Raw genomic sequence first — 19,856 nt, 5'->3', positions numbered from 1 at the left:
AATATAATCAAGTGATTCAAATGTTTACAGTACACCACAGGCTACAGTGACTATCAAATAATAAGTATCTTTGGTATCTACCTATGCCAAAACTGTTTATTACTCCTTGAAGTAATGCACTGTCATACACAATTGCTGTATTTTTTCAATTGTATGGAATGAATTTAAGATTCTCAGGACAATTTGCATCTGAAGCTACACTTACGTTTACATGCATTCCGTCCAGCTCGAACCAGGGTGCTGCTATTTTCATCATGAACATCAAAGCCTTTGAATTCAGCTCCCTGAAAGTGAAAAACAGAAGGAAGCTTTACCACATTTGAATTTAAGTATAACATGTTTCAAGTGCACATTAAATTTGTTTGCTTCCTTCATCCTTGATAAAAGTATAACAGTTCACATCACTAGATAAATTAATAAATGTAAATAAATGTAAATGTAAATGATGCAATATAGCACACATTACATAAACCACAGTTCAAAAGTTAAAATAGGGTTTTTTTTTTTTAATAGATTTAATGTTTTTATTCACCAAGGACATGATAAATTGATACAAAAGTGACAGTAAGACATATCCTTTTCAAATAAACAGTTCTTGTACATTTCTATATTAATATTTATGCTTATTTTAATATAAATGCTTAATGTTAACATATTAAGCAGCATAACTGTTTTCAACACTGATAATAATAATAATAAGAAAATTTCCATGTGCAGCAAACTGGTATATTAGATTAATCTCTAAAGGATCATATGACACACATAAAGACTGGAGTAATGATGCAGAAAATCCAGCTTTGCACCACAGAAATAAAATATATTACAATAGAAACAATTATTTTCAGATATAATAGTATTCTACAATGTTACTGCATTTGCTGTATTTTTTATTAAATAAATAATAATAATATTTATAATACATTTCATTTTAAAAAAATCCTACACACTCAAAGGGCTGTAATACACAAGATTGAAATAGCCTCAATAAACAGAACTTTGGTGAACACATGAGACTTCTCTCAATAACATTGAAATGATCGTTTTATATAAACTATCAACATAATAGGAAAATGTCAGTAAAAAAAAAAAAAAAAAATTCAAATTAATAAATTTGCATCTTTTTCAAAAATGTTGCAGAACCTTTAAAAACAGGCAGCATGTTTTAAGAGAACTGCACATTTATAAAGAGGTTGTAATCATTCATAAACCATAATAGTTTTGTGACATTTTTCTGCATAAAGTACTTTAGGGTAGCTGGACGTCTTGTTTGAGAAATGAGAATCATCTTGTTAAAAACATTCGGACTATACTAAAGATACTAAAATACTTTTGGGAGTAAATTAGGTGAATGGTAAAACACTGAACTGTAGAAAACATAACTCCCTTATTCTTGTTCCGCACTTCACAGAACGCTGTTCATGCTCAGAGACAAAGAAAGAACTGAACTGAAACAACTAATTATTCAGTTGTGTGAAACAACACAACAGGAACAACTCTGCTGTTAACCACCCTAGTGAATCTGAAATAACCGATTAATTATTTAGCCTTATGAAAAAGCCCTCAGGTAAAGTACAGTTCACTAATACATTATCTGTTATTTTAACAATGCCTTAAAATATATATATATATATATATATATATATATATATATATATATATATATATATATATATATATATATATATAAGTTTAACACAAGTTTAAAACTGATCAATATAATGTCCTATACACAATATTAAAACAGAAAGCATGTAGGTAAAACTTGACCCTGTAAACTTGCATGGGCCGCACAAATCGAGTTTACAGAAGCTGTTAACCGAAACTGTAAACTTCACAGAAGCTGATAAACAAGAGATGTGCCTGTATCCATTTTTATATGAGGCGAGCGTCAGAGTAGGCCTTCAAAGTCCACAAACTTTGACCTTGATCATTAATATTTTTCTTTTCTTCTTTTTTTTCAGCTGCATGTTTCTGCTCACAGAACACAACACAAAGTAACCATAGCGCATTTCCATGCCAATGATACATGACGCATAGCAGAAACAAGTGCAACAGCAGCATGAAAGCAAAGACATATAGAGCTCCCACACCTTTTTACCAATGAACTCACATGGCTTTATTAGTTGTTTGAGATTTCTGAATGGAGAACTGTAATAATCGTTTTACACAGAACACTCATGAAGCTAATGAAAAATTTTAAAACCAAACGAAACTCTAAAACCACACATTTCCAAATGTTATGGAAATGTCAAAATCCCTAGTATTTCCAGGCAATGCTGTACATAACTCTGACCAGTATATACACCAACCTCTATCAAATATGTCACTCCAATTTAATCAATAAACTAAAACACACTAACTTCTAACATTTTGAAAAATCTCACACTAAAATCTCATTATTTAATAGGCAAAATATATGTTGATATTATATAATAGCTATGCCTTTCTAAATGTAACAGGTTTGACATTGTCAGCGTTCTTTAGTAGTTTTGTGCTCAAGGTCATGATGCTGCAAAAAATAGGCCAATATCGCTGTAAAATGTTCAATTATCAGTTGTTTACTGAACAAAACCATATTAACAGAGCTGACTATCGCCTGCAGAAAAAACTACCGAAATATACATGATAAATGTAATATACGAACAGGATGATAATGTCATTGTGAATATGCACAGAACCTCAAAGCAGGTAATTATGGTTATGAAGATGATGAATAAGCAGAAAAGTATTTAATAAAATATTATGCTTCCTGAAATCTAAATATACAGAGAGACAGACAAAATAAATAAATCATGCAGGCTTTTAATTCTCAATATTTCTGCAATAAAATTATGCATTTTGGACCATTTGTTGCTAACACACAAGGGAATTTGGAAACACTGTCTAGGGCCCAGTGCCTAATATGCATCACCATGAAAAAAGAAGATGCATACTAAATAAAAATAATAATAAATACACTGGATTGAGGCTGACTTGTTGGGATAACCTAACTAACACACAGTAAAAGTTAATGTCAGCTTTGCACTGATAAAGTCAATGTTTACATATGCATATTCATTGTCTTGAGACTATTCTCTCTAAGCATCAAACTAATATAATTGCCCTTCACTGCAGGTGATCCAAGCACTGAATGCTCTTATCGGGCAATCTGTCACAAGAATCAAGTCCAGCAGACTGGGTGTTGCAACTGGTGCATGCATAGAAATAAAAGCAATTTGCATGTCCAAAAATAATCAGAAAACGCATACATTGGCGTTTATATGCAACTTATAACTGTATAAATTAAACCCTCATTCTGCAGTAAGCTACAATGCTACATTAATTGCCCCCCTCCCCCTCCATGTTTTAATGTAACGCTGGACGGCAGACACTGCGCTCGCGCTACTTGTATTCTACGGAACACAGTCAAGTAAAACAAGCGCACTCTTGTGCATTTAAAAACTGCTGTGAAATACGACACTTCGGGAAATGCACTCACCTCTTCGCTCCCACTCGAGCTGTATCCAGCCTCTTCCAGGCTCTTGTAGCTCTCCTCAAGCCCGAGAAGGCGTAAGTGAGACTGGTCCTCGTTCAGCGCGAGCACCAGGCAGGTGGGCCTCGGGCCTCCATTGGAGGAGATCTCGTCTAGATCTGTCCCAGAGCGGCCGAGCTGCCATCGCTTCTCCGAGCGCAAACGGCTCCGCGACGACCAAGGCCGACCGGGGAAGCGACCCCGCGCCGCGCCCACGCCGCCTGCGCCCACAACGGCAGCCGCGGTTGCTGATCCGCATCCCGCTGCCGCCATCATTGCATCAACAACAACACCGATACACAGAAACTCAAGCTGCGAGAAGAGGAAACGCGCTGAATGGGAGGGGGGTGGACGCCCGGTGCACTATGGGACGTGTAGGCTGAGAATGAAGTGTGAAGCTGTCAAGATAAAGATTATTATTATTATTATTTATTTTTTAATTATATTTTTATTATATTATTTATTTGACAGTTTCATATAATTTCAAATTATATAATACAATAAAATGTAATTTAAGTGTCATACATAAACACTTTTGAATTATTTATTCATTTACTTGCAAATAAATATATAATTTATTATTTTAATTGCTTAAATCAAATAAAACTGGAAAATATTTATAGTTCTTGAGGTCAGAAGTAAGGCTACATAATAATACCATTATAATTCATTTTATTCATAAGTTTTGACATTTCAGTGATTAAAAAAATAAATAAAATAAATAAATAAAAAACTAAGCTTGCGTTTGCTTATAATATCAGAATGCATATTTATTTAAAATTTAGTCAAAAAAATTTTTCAATGGATTTTGAGTATATTAATGACCACTAAGCAATTTTTTTCATGTACGTGTGAATTTCTGTAAGGCAAAAATATAATATACAATTTAGCTTTTGAATACTATTTATTAAATATGAAATTACAATTGTTATTATTATTATTATTATTATTAGCTATTTATTTATATGATGACAGTACTTGCTGTATTCACTTAAATTTATGCTGATTTAAAAAATATTGAGTTGTAGTATTTTTACAGCAAAACTCTCAAAAAAGTACTGCGAATATAAAGGTAATTAGTGGAGAATTGTAATGAAAAAAAATGTGATTTTATTTTTATTTATTTTGAAATGAAATGTGTCTTTGTGACATTCACGTATTACGCTATTAGACCAAAGGGTTAAATACAACCTATGATAAATGCCAGTCTGACGTTATTCCACGCCTGTCCCTGAAAACTCCACTACCCATCATCCACCACCGTGGAGTGACGTCACGTCATAGTTTTCATCAGGAAGCGGAACCATAAAAGTTGTTCCCTCGCCTTTGTTGTGTTAAACCCTCTGTTTTCTCGACTGAGCTCGATTTTTAAGGTATCAACCCTCATTTATGAAAACAGACGATTGGTTTAAGGTTTTAGAGCACACGGTCTGCCGCTAGCAGCCAGTTTTTGTTCGGTCGCCGTCCATTAACGCTGTTTTGACTGAGATGTAGATTAGAATAATTTCATCTTAATTCTTTAATCATTTACGCTGCTCCCCAAGCAGTGTTGTCATTTTTTCTGCGTAGATGATTTGATTAGGTGACAAAGCTGTGATGGCGGTTTTAATGCGTGATGTTTTGCAGTAATCCCAATTTCCTTGTGGCAATCATGTGTTATGACAGTACTGTTTTGTGTAGGCAGATGGCAGCAATGTTGCAGCATATTGATAATATCAGCTGGATACCTGTGGATGGATTGATCAAGTGTTTTCTTTACAGGAAACATTATGAACCTTGAACGGATTCCAAATGAGGAGAAGCTTAGCCTCTGTAGAAGATACTACTTGGGTATGTTGTGACAAAGGGATATCATGACAGGATGTGATGTGTTTTCTGTAATTCTGTACACGTGTTGTTATTTTCATTGTGCTGATTTGTTCCTCAGGTGGCTTCGCTTTTCTCCCCTTCCTCTGGTTGGTGAATGTTCTGTGGTTTTTCAGAGAAGCGTTTTTAAAACCGACGTACACCGAGCAACCCCAAATAAAATCATGTGAGTATGTGACAGAAGAACACACGGGATGACTCACTGTTTCACATGACTTGTGCGATGTTCTTCCTTGCAATCCTTAACACAATCTGGTTTAAAATGTGAAATGAGTGCCTACACAGACTAAATTCTATTTATGAGTCAGTGTAAAGTCTGGAGGGAACTCCATTGCTGTTTACAGTGCAGTGTGCACAAATGTTCGGAGTATATTTACATAGCTGAGCAGCTCCAAACAGGCCAATAGATGGTGTTCCTTCACTGGAATTCTTGAGATGGGTTTGTGTAAACTACAGTATGTTTATATCCAAGGCTCATGATACTTTTAAGGGCAAGAATAACTTTATGGAGTTACTTGTGTTTATCAGTCAGCTGTATTAAATACAATGCTGTATTTAAGTTGCAAGGTTGTCTTATTGTGGATATTATTGGTCTGCATTATGGTTAACAGTGTTTCTTTTTTAGAACTGCTACTACATGAAAATGACACAATTACAAACTTGTAAAATGTAATTTAAGTAACTTTGAAAATATGCATAAAAAATGCATATATGTAATATATATATGTATATATTATTTCATATGTGAGACTTTTTAAAAAAAAATCTAAAAAACTTTGTAAATTGTTTTTTTCTTTTCTTGAGAGAGAGAGAGATTTATTAATCCTTCCGGAAATTTGTTCTACACCATACATCATTTTTGATGCATCAGGGTTTTATGGATCATAAAATAAAGTGAGAATATGGAGCTCACACTCGAAAAAAAAAAAAAAAAAGTGCCTCAGTTTTATTCACAGGCCCAAACTGAGCAAAAAATAACTAAAATAAATTGTTGTTTATTTATATGGCCAAAAGATTAAATTCTCATAGCTTGTAAATGCAATCTTTATAACTGTATTTTAGACTGCGGGAATAAAATTAATACAATTGTCAGTTGTCATACTATATCTACCATAAATTTGTATTTGTATGATTATATTTAAATGTTTAGTTTTATGATCAAAGCTCTGTAGTGTTTGATTTTGCCAAGAAATAATGGAAAATAAAAATGGATAATCACATAAACTGTAAACTTATAAAAGGCCATGACAGTAGGCTGTTTAGATCAGGTTTTTCAGCTTTTAAGTCTTGATCATGCCATTAACTTCGAAATTTGCATATCAAAAATGATACAGTAGACTTCATAGGTTTACTTTCAAGTTCATTATGCTGTCTGTGAAATGACTGATGTATATTAGTTACAGTTTGTGACATATCCTGTTTCTCCTGGCCTCCGCAGATGTAAAGAAGTCAGCTGTGGGGCTCACAGTGTGGGTGGCCGTGCTGACGACGTGGATCACAATATTCCAGCATTTCAGAGCCCAGTGGGGTGAGGTGGGAGATTACCTCTCCTTCACCATTCCCCTCGGCACAGCCTGATCACATCTGCTGCATTACAATACCTCTGTTTTTCATGCTCGCCATTGTTCTCTTGCCATCAACAAGATGCTTCTTGGTTAATTTTACCACTGTCGTCGCATAGAAGATAAACTGGATCTGTCTGGGAGTTGTGGTATTTTGTGAACTGATGAAATTATTTGATGATTGAGTGAGATAATATGGACACAGATGCACCATGCTAAAGAGCAAGAGTTCATTTCCAGCACTACTGCTACTTTTAATTTCCTGTTCCTTCTTTCTTTAGTTTTAGTTGAGATGTTTGTGTTATATTTGAAATCACACATTTATATTGTTAACTCTGACCTCTGTCAGTGCATTGTAAAGAATGTATCGGACCAGGCAGGTCCATCCAAAATAAAGTCTTTGAATTGTGTTTTTGCTGTTGATATGACCTGTAATGTTATTGTTCTCAAAGAAAAAGGCCATTCGTTTTTTTTTCTGCTATATATTAATCATTTGGATGGACAGTGAACACCACTTAATTTTTCCAAAAATTTAAAATTGTGTTTTGCATGATTTGAAATAAAATCTGAAAATGTCCCGTCATTGCCTTCTCATGAACTGTGAAATACAGAAACATATGGAAATTAACTATTTTAATAATATATTAAATCTAGTGCTGTCAAAAAATTAATAACATCCAAAATAAAAGCTTTTGTTTACATAATATATGAGTGTGTGTATATTATACAACACGCATGTATATATTTAAGAAACATGTTACTATATAAAAAATGTGTGTGTGTGTGTATGTATATATATATATATATACTGTATGTGTATTTTATATATACATAATAAATAATCACCATACACATGCATATAGTATGTAAACAAAAACTTTGAATGCCATTAATCATTTGACAGCACTAAATATTTTATTTATTTCAGTGCGGTGACACAAAAAAAGGTAATATTTTTGGCATTAACAGGCAAACGTTAATATGAACTATATAATTATAGGTTTTATACATAATATAAAATAAAAAAAGTAAAGAGAAGAGCTTTTTCAAGTTAACGGGGAGACTTTTAACCTTTTAAATATTTGTTTTTGTTTAATGTTTATTTATCCAGCGGTGTGATATAAAAATATTTTAACCATTATTTTTATATACAGTAGTATATGTTTATGATTTTTCATGTTTAACATCATGTTTATTTATTTGCATAATAGATAAGTAACCAGCAAAATATAAGTTTTTACTCTAACCTCAACATATATAACTGTATGGAAAAATCTTTACCTTGTTTATGTCCTGTGGTGTGACATGATAACGCCATCTAAAATAACGTAAACAGTATTTTTGTAATTATATTAAAATTATTGTGCATGGATCTTTCAGTACCTCACTAATTCACAAACTACATGAATATATAAATATGTGCAACAAAGGAAAAAATACAGATGTTTATTTTGTAAACTAAGAGTATAATCCATGTTCATTTGTCATTCAACAATTTGCCATTTTTAGAGCTAGTTGGAAAACAAAAGCATCGGAAAGTCAACAGGGCTCTAGAAAAATCCACATGATTGACGAGTTCCCTTGTTCTGTTGCTTACTAATCAACAGCTTGCAATCATTTTAAACCTGCTGCATACCAGACTCTGTAATATTGACGCATGAAGCCTCTGTCTCATGTGTAACCCCTTACAGGCGCCTATTATGAAATTCGATCCAACTTTTGAGCACATGTTAAGCTCCTCGTGGATCTTGATGGGTGCTGTTTTTAGTCGCCTATAGCCAGTGCATGGACAGAAAGTTCTGCTTCTGTTACCAGCGGATGGCAACAGCAGAAGGACATGATATCCTCAGCCCCAATGACTTGCAGTTCTGCCAATACATTGGTCATGATTTAAATCCAAAGGCCAGAGGATACCTGTATTTTCTGAGCTGTAAGGCTTTAGACATGAGTTGTGAATTATTCTTTTGAAGGTCAGAAGTAGGACAACGTGTTTGGTGTGATATAAAAGTGTAATTATGAATTCCATCATTCCTTTGACAGACATTTCCCTGATTTAAAACCTTCGAACAGACATGTCAAAGAAGATGTGTAGATTTTGCCACCTTCTTGCTGGATAACATCTCAAATACTGTTTCAAGCCCAAATTCCATCATTAGCTCAGGACTTTTAAATTAGAGGTGTTTATGTTCTAGGTTTCACATTATGCAATAGAACTAAACATGTTACTTGATAGACCGAAAGCATCATGCATTTCTTAATGCCTGCCAACCACATTTCTCATTAACACTAAGATAGAAAATGCCAGTGACTGGCAGCGGGTGTGTCTGCTCAAAATTGCAAAATACTACAATTTCAAACTCTTAAATGACACTTATGTTAAATTAATAAAAGTAATATTAAAAGCACTATAATTGCATGTTTCATTTCAATACAAAACCCTTCCATGTAGCTTGTGCAGGTGCATATGCAAAAAAATATGTATCTGGCAACAAACAGAAGACAAAAAAAACAAAAATAAACAAGTTTTCTAGGCCTTTATGCCAGAAACGATACTATTTTGAGTCAAAACTGCAGTGATTTTTGTTATTTGATTTTCTACATTTACATTTAGTCATTTAGCAGACACTTTTATCCAAAGCAACTTATGAGGACAACAGAAGTAACTGAAGCTAACAAAAGAGCAACAATATTTAAGTGGGAATAATAAGTCTCGGTTAGCCTAACGCAGTACACCTAGCAAGGTATTTAAAAATATATATATCCATAAACATAGGATACACGGCACACACTTACAATGTAAACAAAAAGTTTTATTTTGGATGCGATAAATGGCGATTTGTATTATATAATCGTATATTGCTATATCATAATATGGAAATAGAAAACATAATTTACTTTAAATGTCCGCACGTGCTGTGTCATGTGGATGAGTATGAGCGGTTTGCACTTTCCAATTTATTTATAGCCGGACATCTAACCGTATTACACAGAACGACCCTTTGACATTGAATATTAGCACATTCGGTTTCGAAGTGTCACTCTTTGCTTAATATAAAACAGCCAAGGTGGTGACAGGGATTGGGACATTTGAATGGGCACCGTCATGTTCCCCATTGAAATATTACATAAGGGGATGCTTCCATCATGGGAATAAAACGAGGGGTTAAATCGCACTCCTGTCACTGGCGTTCCATAAGAACAAATGCAGCTTTAATAACACTTTTGGCATCGTGCTCCACGATCTCTGACAGCACCATCAGTCTACTTATTTCTGGCATTTGTTTAGAGGAAGAGCTCATGTAAAGGGGCGGTGTTTTCCTCAAGTTATTTAAACCTCGTTCTAAACTGGAGAGCAACAATTTTCCTGCTTTGTGTTTCGTAACAGGAGAGACTTCAACATAACAACCAACCAGTTATACAGTCCGAATTTTCTGAAGCAGTATTAGTCTATTTGTTGGTTCTTGTTTTTCACATTCATCTCAGAAACATGGACTTCGACTTGCCTCCTTCTCTTCCGGTGAGCGGTATCCCATGGGAAAGGGTTCTCCCACCGTTATTCCCCCGGTGGAACGGGAAAATGGGACCTTATTCGTGGACCCCAACCGAACTTTTAATCCCGGTTTCTGAGCACACTGGAGCAGCACAGGTGGAGTAATATGTGTTTTTATTAAAAAAAATATCTGTGGTAACTTGTCACTGTATAAAACTATATACTGTATATATTAATTATAAACTGAACTCCCATTTAAAGTAATAATAAGTTAACTATTTAAATAATTAAATTATAAATACATGAAATAGAGTTATATAGTAGCAAGTGCACAAGAACTAGTGATAATGGTGAAAATATAAAGCTAAAAAAATCTGTTTAATACATTTTTAAATAAATTTAATAAAACATTATTTTAGATCTAGAAACAAATGTAACAAAAAATATGTAGCCTACTATAAAATAAATAATCAAATCTTTAATTTTCTCTGTAGTAGAGTGAGAAATGGATTGTGTTCTGGTAATGAATTAAATGCACTTTCTGGACAGGTGACCTGTGATCATAAGGGCTTCACTGTGCAAGTAGATGTGAAACACTTCAGTCCTGAGGAACTGCTGGTAAAAGTGGTTGGAGATTATGTTGTGGTCGAGGGAAAACATGAACAAAAAAAGGTACGATTCCCAGTGGCATTTTTCTTTAATAACTCTGACTCCTGTTTTAACATGCATAAGGATTATCAAATGTTAAACCTGCTATAAAACACTTTGTACTGGACATCCGAGACCTGACATTTAAGAGCTTGATATATGTGTTCGTTCAATGCTAGGATGGTTCAGGATTGGTGACACGTCAGTTTAACCGGCGATACCGGATCCCGAACGGAGTGGACATCATGGCACTGGAATCAGCCATGTCACCGGAAGGCATGCTACTAATCTCGGCACCTCTGACACAAGGAGACACTTCCAGAATGTTAAATCACACTGGACAATGATGTGCACACACACACACACGCAGTTTCCTACAGTCATATTTGGATTTTCCTTTTTCTCTTTTAACTGTTTTAGTTCTTAATGTGTTAAAACTCCCATCTTCTGGGTTTCTCAGCTAATGCAATGGTAAAGACCAAAACACACTCGCCTCCTCTCTCTCCCCCTTGTGGCGGTGGACTGCTCAACTCAAATGCCAATTCCAAACATACTTGATTTCAAGCCAACAAGAAGATTGTATCACCTTTTCCTCACACTTGCTGTCGGTTTAGCACACAGCCTGTAAGAGCGACACATTTGTCCTCAAGTTAACAGGGTCTCTCCACATCCAAAACACACAAACCCAGACATACTGAATTTAGCATGGCAACCATTCAGAGATGACTTGCTTGTTCACAAAATTGCACAGACTGGTCAGTTAATCTTGATAGGCTATGTTGAGATTGTATATATTTAAAAATAATAATAATGATGATGTAAGTGTTAATTTAGCTCTAATATTTGTGTGATGTACAGTTTGAATATAAATAAATATAAATGTAACACCCTTGTTTATTTGCAAAGGTCTTTATTTAGAAATAGATTCATACATGTTTGAATCCACAACATAAAATAGCATAAATAGTAGCAAATATAAACATGATAATATGAAACATACTGCATCATTGATATATTGAACAGGTGCGTCAGAGCTGCTGGAGCATCTCATCAACCTCCCTGGAAAAAAAGAAAATAAAAACTGATCAAGCAAAAAGTCTACTTGCATGGAGTAATTCACTAATGCAGATTTGTGTGAAATATATATGTCGTTAACAGATAAACTATAGATATTCTTACCAAAGTTGTTCCTTCAACCATTTCCTCTGCTGTCTGAGGACTTGCAACAAAGGATCGTCTTCAAACTCCTGCCCATCTGAGTCTGTTTGTAAGATTGTGAGATCAGGAGACTGGTTACCTTTTGTTTACATACACTACCATTCAAACGTTTGGGGTCAGTAAGTTTTTTTTGTTGCTGTTTTAAAAAATATATATAAATATACAGAGACAGTAAAGAATTTTTAAGTTGCTACGTTTTTTGAACATTATATTAATCAAAAACCAGCAATTCAGAATTCAGCTTTGATATCACAGAAACAAATTATATTTAACATTTTATTCAAATAGAAACATTATGATTAAAATTGTAGTAATATTTCACAATAATACCGTTTTTTTTTGTGTATTTTTTTTTTTGTATTTTTGAATAATGCAGCCTTGGTAAGCATAAGAGACTAATAATAAAAAAAATAAAAAAAAATAAAAATAAAAAAACCTGCCAAACCAAATCCAAAATTTTTAAAAGATTGTTTTATAATAATAGTAATAATAAGACATATTAAGAATAAAAATATAAATAAATAAATATGTACATATACACATATATACACATACACACACACACAATGTACACAGTATACAATTTGTATAAGTTCCATCTACATTAATGGTAAACCTGCATTCTGTTGTTCTAAGCACACTCTGAAGATTCAATCCTGCTATTTATAACAGGTTCAGGCTAAAACACTCGACCCTTGCGTGACCTGTTAAACACACGTCATCATACAGTTTTACTGCTAGTTTAAAGGGAATGCATGAGGTCTTCTTACCTTCTGCATCCTGCATGAGTTGACCTATGACCTCCAAGGGTTGCTGTACACCGGAACAAGAGGCAGCAGGGGACTGTGGGGGTGGAGGTGGTGTATATACCGGGGAATCTGAAGAACTTGGAGTCTTGCACTGGGTTGATGAGTCTGTCCCAGCAAAAAGCACCTCAGAGACGACCTGTCAAAGTCAAAGACAGAGTTTACTTTCTACTGTTCTGATTCACAAGTAGAAAGGAAAAAAATTGATTGTTAGATAAAAAAAAAAAAAAGTTTAATAGAGGTCTTAAGGCTGCATTTTTTTGATCAATACAGTAAAAACAGCCATATTCCTGTTTTTATTTGAAAATAATTTAAAATATAATGTATTCCTGTGATGCAAAGCTGAACACTCTTCAGTGTCACATGATCTCCCAGAAATCATTCTTATAAGAAAATGTGCTGCTCAAGAAACATGCCTTATTATTACCAGTGTTAAAAAACAGTTGTGTTGCTTAATAGTTTTGTGAAAACCATAATATCGTTTTTTAACGAATTGGAAGTCTGTAATTTTAGAACATTTATTTGTAATTTAAAAAAAAAAATTTAGAATGTAGAAGACTTTTCTGTCACTTTGATCAATTTAATAAAAGCATTCGTTTCTTGAAAAAAAAAAATAACAATAACATAATATAATAATATAGGTGGCCATTTTAAATGATTAATAATTTAATTAATAACTTGGGAGTTCAACAGCTTCGGACACATATCGTGCATTATAAAACAAACTCCCGAACCTGTCCCAGAGCATTATGTATAGGTGAAGGTGGTGGAGCTCGATTTCCAGACTGTCCTCCTCGTGCCGAACTTTGACCCTCTTCCTGCCACCTGCTTTTTCCACTCGGCTCCTCCGCTTTACGACTGACCCCTTCATGACCCCTAGCATGCCTGACCCTCATAGCACTGCTGCCTCGCTCACCGCCGTGTCTACACAGACAAGAAGACAAGAATGTGCAATATGAAACATTATTATCACAATTACTTGTCATTAAACATCTGACCTGTTTTGCCTGGTTCGGTCACAGTCTGATTTGGACAATAATGCAAAAAATAAACTACCTTTCAGATTTTTTCTTTCGGCTTGAAGGTGCAATCTTCTTCTCATGCCTCTCATGTTCAGTCTTTTCTCTGACTGTTGTGTCTTTCTTATGGTGAGGGTCCAGCCACTGCTCCTCTGTGCTATCAGAAGTCTGTGGAGATTGAGAAGAGGATGTTTGTGATCTGCGGTGATCTGCTGTGGGCTCTGGGATGCTGGCCTGTGTTCTGATTGGCTTGTGATGTTGTGGTTGGGCTGAAGGGGTTTCTAGTCTTTTTGTGACAGCTTTCCTGGAGGACAGTCTCTGTTGGGGTAGGGGTTTGGGTTGGATGTCCGGGTCTGGTTGCTCATCAGGCAGGAGTCTGGAGATGCTTGGGCTTGAAATTGGGAGAGCAGACTGAGGGACTGGAGGATCGAGGCTAGCGAGGGTGACCGGTGTGAATGAGAGGTTTGATCTCTGATGAGAAGTGCTGTTTAAAGTGCTACAGTGTGCCTTCTGAAAGGAAACAAAGAAGAATGTATTGATTAGAAATGTTAGCATACAATTTTCCGTGCATATAGTAAACGCGACAATTCAAAACTGATGAGTCACAAGTTCTAATCGTGTCCTGTTCAGGAGAAAAAAAAACAATGTTAAATGTAAAACACAATACACAACTGACTTTATAAGAAACAAATCTTAGCAATCACAAACTTTTACAAATTATATTATATCCTACATTCTGAAATAATTCACTTTCGGCTTAAACTAATCAAAAAGAATATATATCCTGATATGCACTGTGGTGTTGGTTCACCTTGTTTACTGATGGAGGTATGTGAAGAACAGAATTGTGGGAAGGTGCCTCCTGACTCCATTGTCTGGCCTGTTCCATCTTCCTCCGTAGTCGCCACTGAAACAGGATGTCATCTTCCCGGCGGACACCTGACCTCTCTGAACCAACTGCAGGAGGAGGTAAAGACGTCCCCTCACACAGACTGGGCTCTACAATCACTTAAAGAGACAAAAAACAAACGAAAATAATTCTCTAATGCACTTTTATTGCACTAATATAAAAACCTAGCACACAAAAATTACATTTATATCCGTTTCTGTTTGTTTTTAGTTAGAGTGTTTACACAACCATTTCTGCTTTTCACTACGTTTGCGGTTAGAGGTGTGGGTGTTTTTTATCTGATAAGGGTGTGTTGTAAAGGAAACACAAAGATGTTCAAGAAGAGATAAATAATGTGTGTGTGTGTGTGTGTGGCAGGTTACAAGATGATGTGCACTAGATGTGCACTAGTCATTTCTGTGTTAAAGCTGTAGAGAGTAGCACATCATTAGAAATGCAGAGCACAAATTCCAAATTACACATCACATCCCTTCCTTTCCTTACTTACTGTTGGTTGAGCCTATTAAGGTGGAGACAAGTGGTCTTCGGATCGGCTCATCAGTGCTTATAGGGGAGGAGAAATCAGAGCAGCCCAGACCCTCAGAGCTGATAGGAACGGATCCACTGCTGAGCGAATGCTCACTGAAAACACATAAAAACCACCTAAACTGTTCAGAACTAAAGAAATCCCATGATTTCCCCTAGTTTGAATTTTTTTTGGCATTTTAAATGCAACCTATAAAAATATTTTTTATTAAAGTGACATATTTTAAAATAAAAATATAAAAAGCCAAAAAGTCAATTGTTTGAGAACATTAGGAAACAGGTAATATAATAATATAATATAGCATAATGCATGAATAAAAGTACTCAATCTTGTTTGATTGTGAAACTCCAATATATACCTTCACACTTGAACATTCAGTCCTGACACTCAGACAGGAAACTGACTATGTTGGTGGTCCCCCCCGCTCCCTCCGCTATGATTGAGTGTAAGTTTACAGTGGTCTCACCTCCTCTGCAGTAAACGGCTGGCTCGCTCTTGTAGCTGCAGTAACTCTGGTTCTTCTTGATCACAGTGGGATGATTCAGATAAAGTCTAGAAAGGAAATGTGTGGTGGACATCCATGAGATTATCAACAACAATAATACTGTCACTAGCAATAACAGTGCTTTATGACGTTTAATGGACAGCCTGAGATATTTTCCATCTGACACATTAAATCATCCTGAGGAGAGAACCACAAGTGGCATCCTGCGAGGCAAAACAGGGAATCTGGGCCAAGGGTTGCATAACAACTCTCTGTTGTGAGAAATGTATAAATACATAACATTTGATGCTCAACAGACTCTCACTTTATATCAGTGTATCAGTGATCTGATTATATTTTAGTAAATTCTTCCTTTAAAGGAATAGTTCATCCATTTTGGGTGAACTATTCCTTTAATGCATTCAGTTTTCATTCACATTAAAGACAGAAAGTTAAGCAAAGCATTCCAATATTGCCCCTGCAGGTGCCCACCAATGCTGCTTTATTTAATCAAAAATACACTGAAAACAACAATGTTGTGAAATAATTACAGTTTAAAATAACAGCTTTAAGATATTTTAAAATCAGCAAAGCTGAGTTTTTAGCAGCTATTACTTCAGTGTCACATGATCCTTTAGAGATTATTCTAATATCTAGATTTGTGAAAAAAAAAAAACCCTTACTGACCTCAAACTTTTAGCAATGTTTACTTCCAGCTCTAAATAAAGAACCTCATGGAGGAAGATTTTACAGCAACCACCACTAGACGGCGACATTCATCCACGATGCTACATTACTCGATGGGACACACTTCTAGTGTTATATTGTAAAAATGTATTTCCATAGCTTTATTTGAATTTTAAATACTTTGCATTTTAAAATCAACTTCTAAATGTCTGTTCAGAAGTCCCTATGACACATGACACAATTTTAATTCTTCTAATTAAATGATAAAAGCATTTGCAAATGTTTTACAAAACAAACAACAATATCTAATTATTATATTAATATTGATTGTACATTGGAAAGGTTTCCGTGACCTCTCGAGAGATCTCTGCAAAAAGTGTAACGGTTTATTTCAAGAACTTGATGCATGGTGAAATACACTAAGCCTCGAATAGAGCTCCAAAGCGGTATTTGAGATAGTGTGGTGTTAGTGTGCGTTAAGGGCACTGCGCTTTTTAACACCCGGGACAGTCTCATGCACCTATTTTCGGTTGTGTGCACACACTCTCAAATGAGCAAGACCACAAGTGTGGGTATTTGGACAAGGTAATTGTCTTTTTTTTTTTTATGTACAAAATTGAGCTGCGTCTGCAACATATAAAAGCCCAACAGCAATATAACAAACTGTACAATACGTGTCATCCTCTTTATCACATGGTCAAAGTTGTTCACTTTTATGCAAAACTCACCAGCATACTAAGGTCAAGCATGTGTCTAACTGGAGACAGCGTGGTTTCATCATGCAATGGCTTGTTGATTGAGCTCTGGGAGCTGGCCGGGACATCCTTCATGAGGTCAAGTGGTGCTATGAACAAAACATACATTAGCAAGACTCGGAGTACAAAGGAAGAGTGTTTGTGAGATTTGTGCACTGAAATAATTTACAATATCAACCTGCTGAACATGTATTATTAATGACAGATGTTTTCTTTAAAGCACACCTCTGATATATTTCTCTGACGGGTGTGTTGGTGTTGAACTGGATGGAGGGGATGTGGACATCCACCAAAACGGCTGGTCATCTTCTGCATCAGTTGCCTGAAGGCGTCTTTCGTCTCGACTCTGTGGCTTTCCGAAACGGAAGCGTTCAATGTACCTTTAAGGATTTCATTGCAAAAGGATGTCACATAATTAACCCTTGCATTAAACACCCCCCATATGCTCATCTGAGAATAATGTGTCACCACATGTGGCAACATTACTTTAGCTTTCCTTTAAAAAGAAAGGAAGATACTGTTTGAATTTTAAATGAATGGTTCACTGCGTAACAAATGGTGAGTGAAATTACTCTATTTTAGACAACAAGGGCCACTTCCAGATGTGAAAGACCTACCATGACCAAGATATTTAATGGATTTAATCTACCGTACTTAAATATAATGAAATATTATTAGAATTTAAAATACTTGTTTTCTATAATTTAATATTTAATTAATTCCTGTGTTGTGAAGCTGAATTTACAGCATAATTACTCCAGTCATCAGTGTCACATGATTCTTCAGAAATATTGCAATATGTTTATTTGCTGCTTAGGAGACGTTTCATATTTTTTATCAATGTTGCAAAACAGTTGCTACGTTTTTCAGGAAGTTCAAAAGGGCAGCATTTACTTGAAATAGAAACATGTTGTAACATTATAAATGTCTTTACCATCACTTTTAGTCAGCTGAGTGCATCAAACAAAAGTAATGACGTCCTTAAAAAAACTCACTAACCCAAAACATTTAAACAGTCATTTATCTCTCTAAATATAGTCAGGAGTCGGACAACATGCCATTGTTGCTTCATGGTATGAGTAGTTCAGATGAGCCTTGTTTTCCACTTTTAAAACATTCTTTTGTTTAGAATCAAAAGGTTTATTTATAATCAAAAGTGAAATTGCCATTAGAACACAATTTCCCTTACTTTGCGAGAACTGAGGGTTCCTTTGCCTCAATTATTGTTGGTGCAACCATGTTTCTCATGGCTTGCATCTGAGCTTCAGAGCAGACAGAAGTGTTAATGTTGTCTGTAGAGCAACTCAGGTCAGTAGAAGGCCAAGACTCGGAGTAGCTCAGCTGGCGTTCAGTAGAAGGAGGACAGAGCCTAACACTACGTGATCTTTCATGAAAGACCTGGTCCTCCGTCCTCAAAGGTGACGTCTGAGTAGGAAGATCTGAAGGACTGGGTGGCTCAGTAAACCGGACAGGACTCAAGACCTGCAATGTGCAATCCAAAAAAAAACAACATCACCATGAGTTTTTGCAAGTTAAAAACTTTGTTTTTCTCATCTCAGCACTTGCATTTGTTAATGCAGTTCTTATAAGAACTAGATTAGAAACTAGTTTACTGCTTACTAAATGGTGCACAGTGCATACTGTAGTGTAGATTAAAAAAAATGCACTGTGCTATGACAAATGTTTCAAGCTAGAGGGGTGTGGGGAATGTAGAGTCACAAAATACATAACATATAAACTGAATGCAAAGTCAGTTCTCTCACCAGTCTTTTTTGTTGCTTTGGAATTTTTCTGGATCTAGATGGACTGTAGTGGCTCCTGGACAAAGGGGGATCCGGAGGAAATGGATTCTGTCTTGTGAAAACAGCTGCACTGCTAAGAAAAGTGACAAAGTGTAAAAAAAAAAAAAAAAAATGTAAACAGCTAAAATCTGAAATGATTTGATATCCAACCCACCTTGATCTCATAGCGTTCGTGCAAACCTGTTCTGCTTAATAAAAAAAATACGCAAGTGAATTTTCGTCATACTGTAGGATCCATGAATGTCTAAATAAAGACACAACAGTTTAAGGAAACGACAATAGGCTCCTAATGACATTGTTTCTGTGTTGCTTGAGTCGATCTCAACCGTCGCGTGATTACGTTACTATGAGATTAAACGGCCTTTTAGCTCACTTTTTAACAAGCTATACGCTATTAAAACTCTCGAAAACAAACTACATCCGAGTATAAGCACAAACTCATTCCAAATATGTTGTATAATTTGATGTTAATGTAAAAGATCTCAGCTTACTTTTCGAATGGTGTGACTGTGTTGTATCATGGGATATGTAGTCAGAGAACTGTTGTTTACATCGTTGTCGAAGACAGTTGA

The 19,856-nt window shown here is 35.3% G+C and overlaps 4 protein-coding genes across 12 annotated transcripts in view; 2 read left to right on the top strand and 2 right to left on the bottom strand.

The window, feature by feature from the left end:
- Positions 1-3,905, bottom strand: part of kmt2bb (lysine (K)-specific methyltransferase 2Bb) — a 47,387-nt gene extending 43,482 nt beyond the window's left edge. The window contains exons 1-2 of the mRNA XM_052577296.1: positions 3,479-3,905; positions 206-284 (exon numbers count right to left, since the gene is read on the bottom strand). Of these exons, the coding sequence (XP_052433256.1) occupies positions 206-284; positions 3,479-3,787 (388 nt within the window). The 5' untranslated portion in view covers positions 3,788-3,905. The remainder of the gene's footprint in view (positions 1-205; positions 285-3,478) is intronic.
- An 819-nt stretch (positions 3,906-4,724) lies between these two features.
- On the top strand, positions 4,725-7,522 carry psenen (presenilin enhancer, gamma-secretase subunit). The gene is made up of 4 exons (XM_052575385.1): positions 4,725-4,884; positions 5,273-5,341; positions 5,439-5,543; positions 6,816-7,522. The coding sequence occupies exons 2-4, from the start codon at positions 5,281-5,283 to the stop codon at positions 6,953-6,955; spliced, it is 306 nt and encodes a 101-aa protein (XP_052431345.1). The 5' UTR covers positions 4,725-4,884; positions 5,273-5,280; the 3' UTR covers positions 6,956-7,522.
- A 2,595-nt stretch (positions 7,523-10,117) lies between these two features.
- Positions 10,118-11,969, top strand: hspb6 (heat shock protein, alpha-crystallin-related, b6). Its single transcript, XM_052576389.1, has 3 exons — positions 10,118-10,585; positions 10,979-11,101; positions 11,257-11,969. The coding sequence occupies exons 1-3, from the start codon at positions 10,427-10,429 to the stop codon at positions 11,422-11,424; spliced, it is 450 nt and encodes a 149-aa protein (XP_052432349.1). The 5' UTR covers positions 10,118-10,426; the 3' UTR covers positions 11,425-11,969.
- On the bottom strand, positions 11,968-19,855 carry proser3 (proline and serine rich 3). 9 transcript variants are annotated; one of them, XM_052576380.1, is made up of 14 exons: positions 19,776-19,855; positions 19,439-19,472; positions 19,246-19,357; positions 18,672-18,964; positions 17,708-17,862; positions 17,456-17,571; positions 16,023-16,108; positions 15,518-15,651; positions 14,932-15,128; positions 14,158-14,630; positions 13,836-14,025; positions 13,066-13,240; positions 12,257-12,338; positions 11,968-12,136 (listed from the first exon to the last, which is right to left on the bottom strand). In XM_052576380.1, the coding sequence occupies exons 2-14, from the start codon at positions 19,447-19,449 to the stop codon at positions 12,106-12,108; spliced, it is 2,055 nt and encodes a 684-aa protein (XP_052432340.1). In that variant the 5' UTR covers positions 19,450-19,472; positions 19,776-19,855; the 3' UTR covers positions 11,968-12,105. The 9 variants fall into 9 exon arrangements, with proteins under 9 accessions (XP_052432340.1, XP_052432342.1, XP_052432346.1 ...); XM_052576382.1 differs by having other exon boundaries at positions 19,246-19,354; positions 19,439-19,528; positions 19,776-19,835; XM_052576386.1 differs by having other exon boundaries at positions 14,158-14,627; positions 19,439-19,528; positions 19,776-19,834.
- Position 19,856: the final 1 nt, after the last annotated feature.

The sequence above is a fragment of the Carassius gibelio genome, chromosome B15 (genome assembly GCF_023724105.1).
Source record: "Carassius gibelio isolate Cgi1373 ecotype wild population from Czech Republic chromosome B15, carGib1.2-hapl.c, whole genome shotgun sequence".
In the NCBI taxonomy this organism is placed as follows: domain Eukaryota; kingdom Metazoa; phylum Chordata; class Actinopteri; order Cypriniformes; family Cyprinidae; genus Carassius; species Carassius gibelio.
Note: the sequence above shows the minus strand (reverse complement) of the source record. Positions and strands in the feature narration are given on the sequence as shown.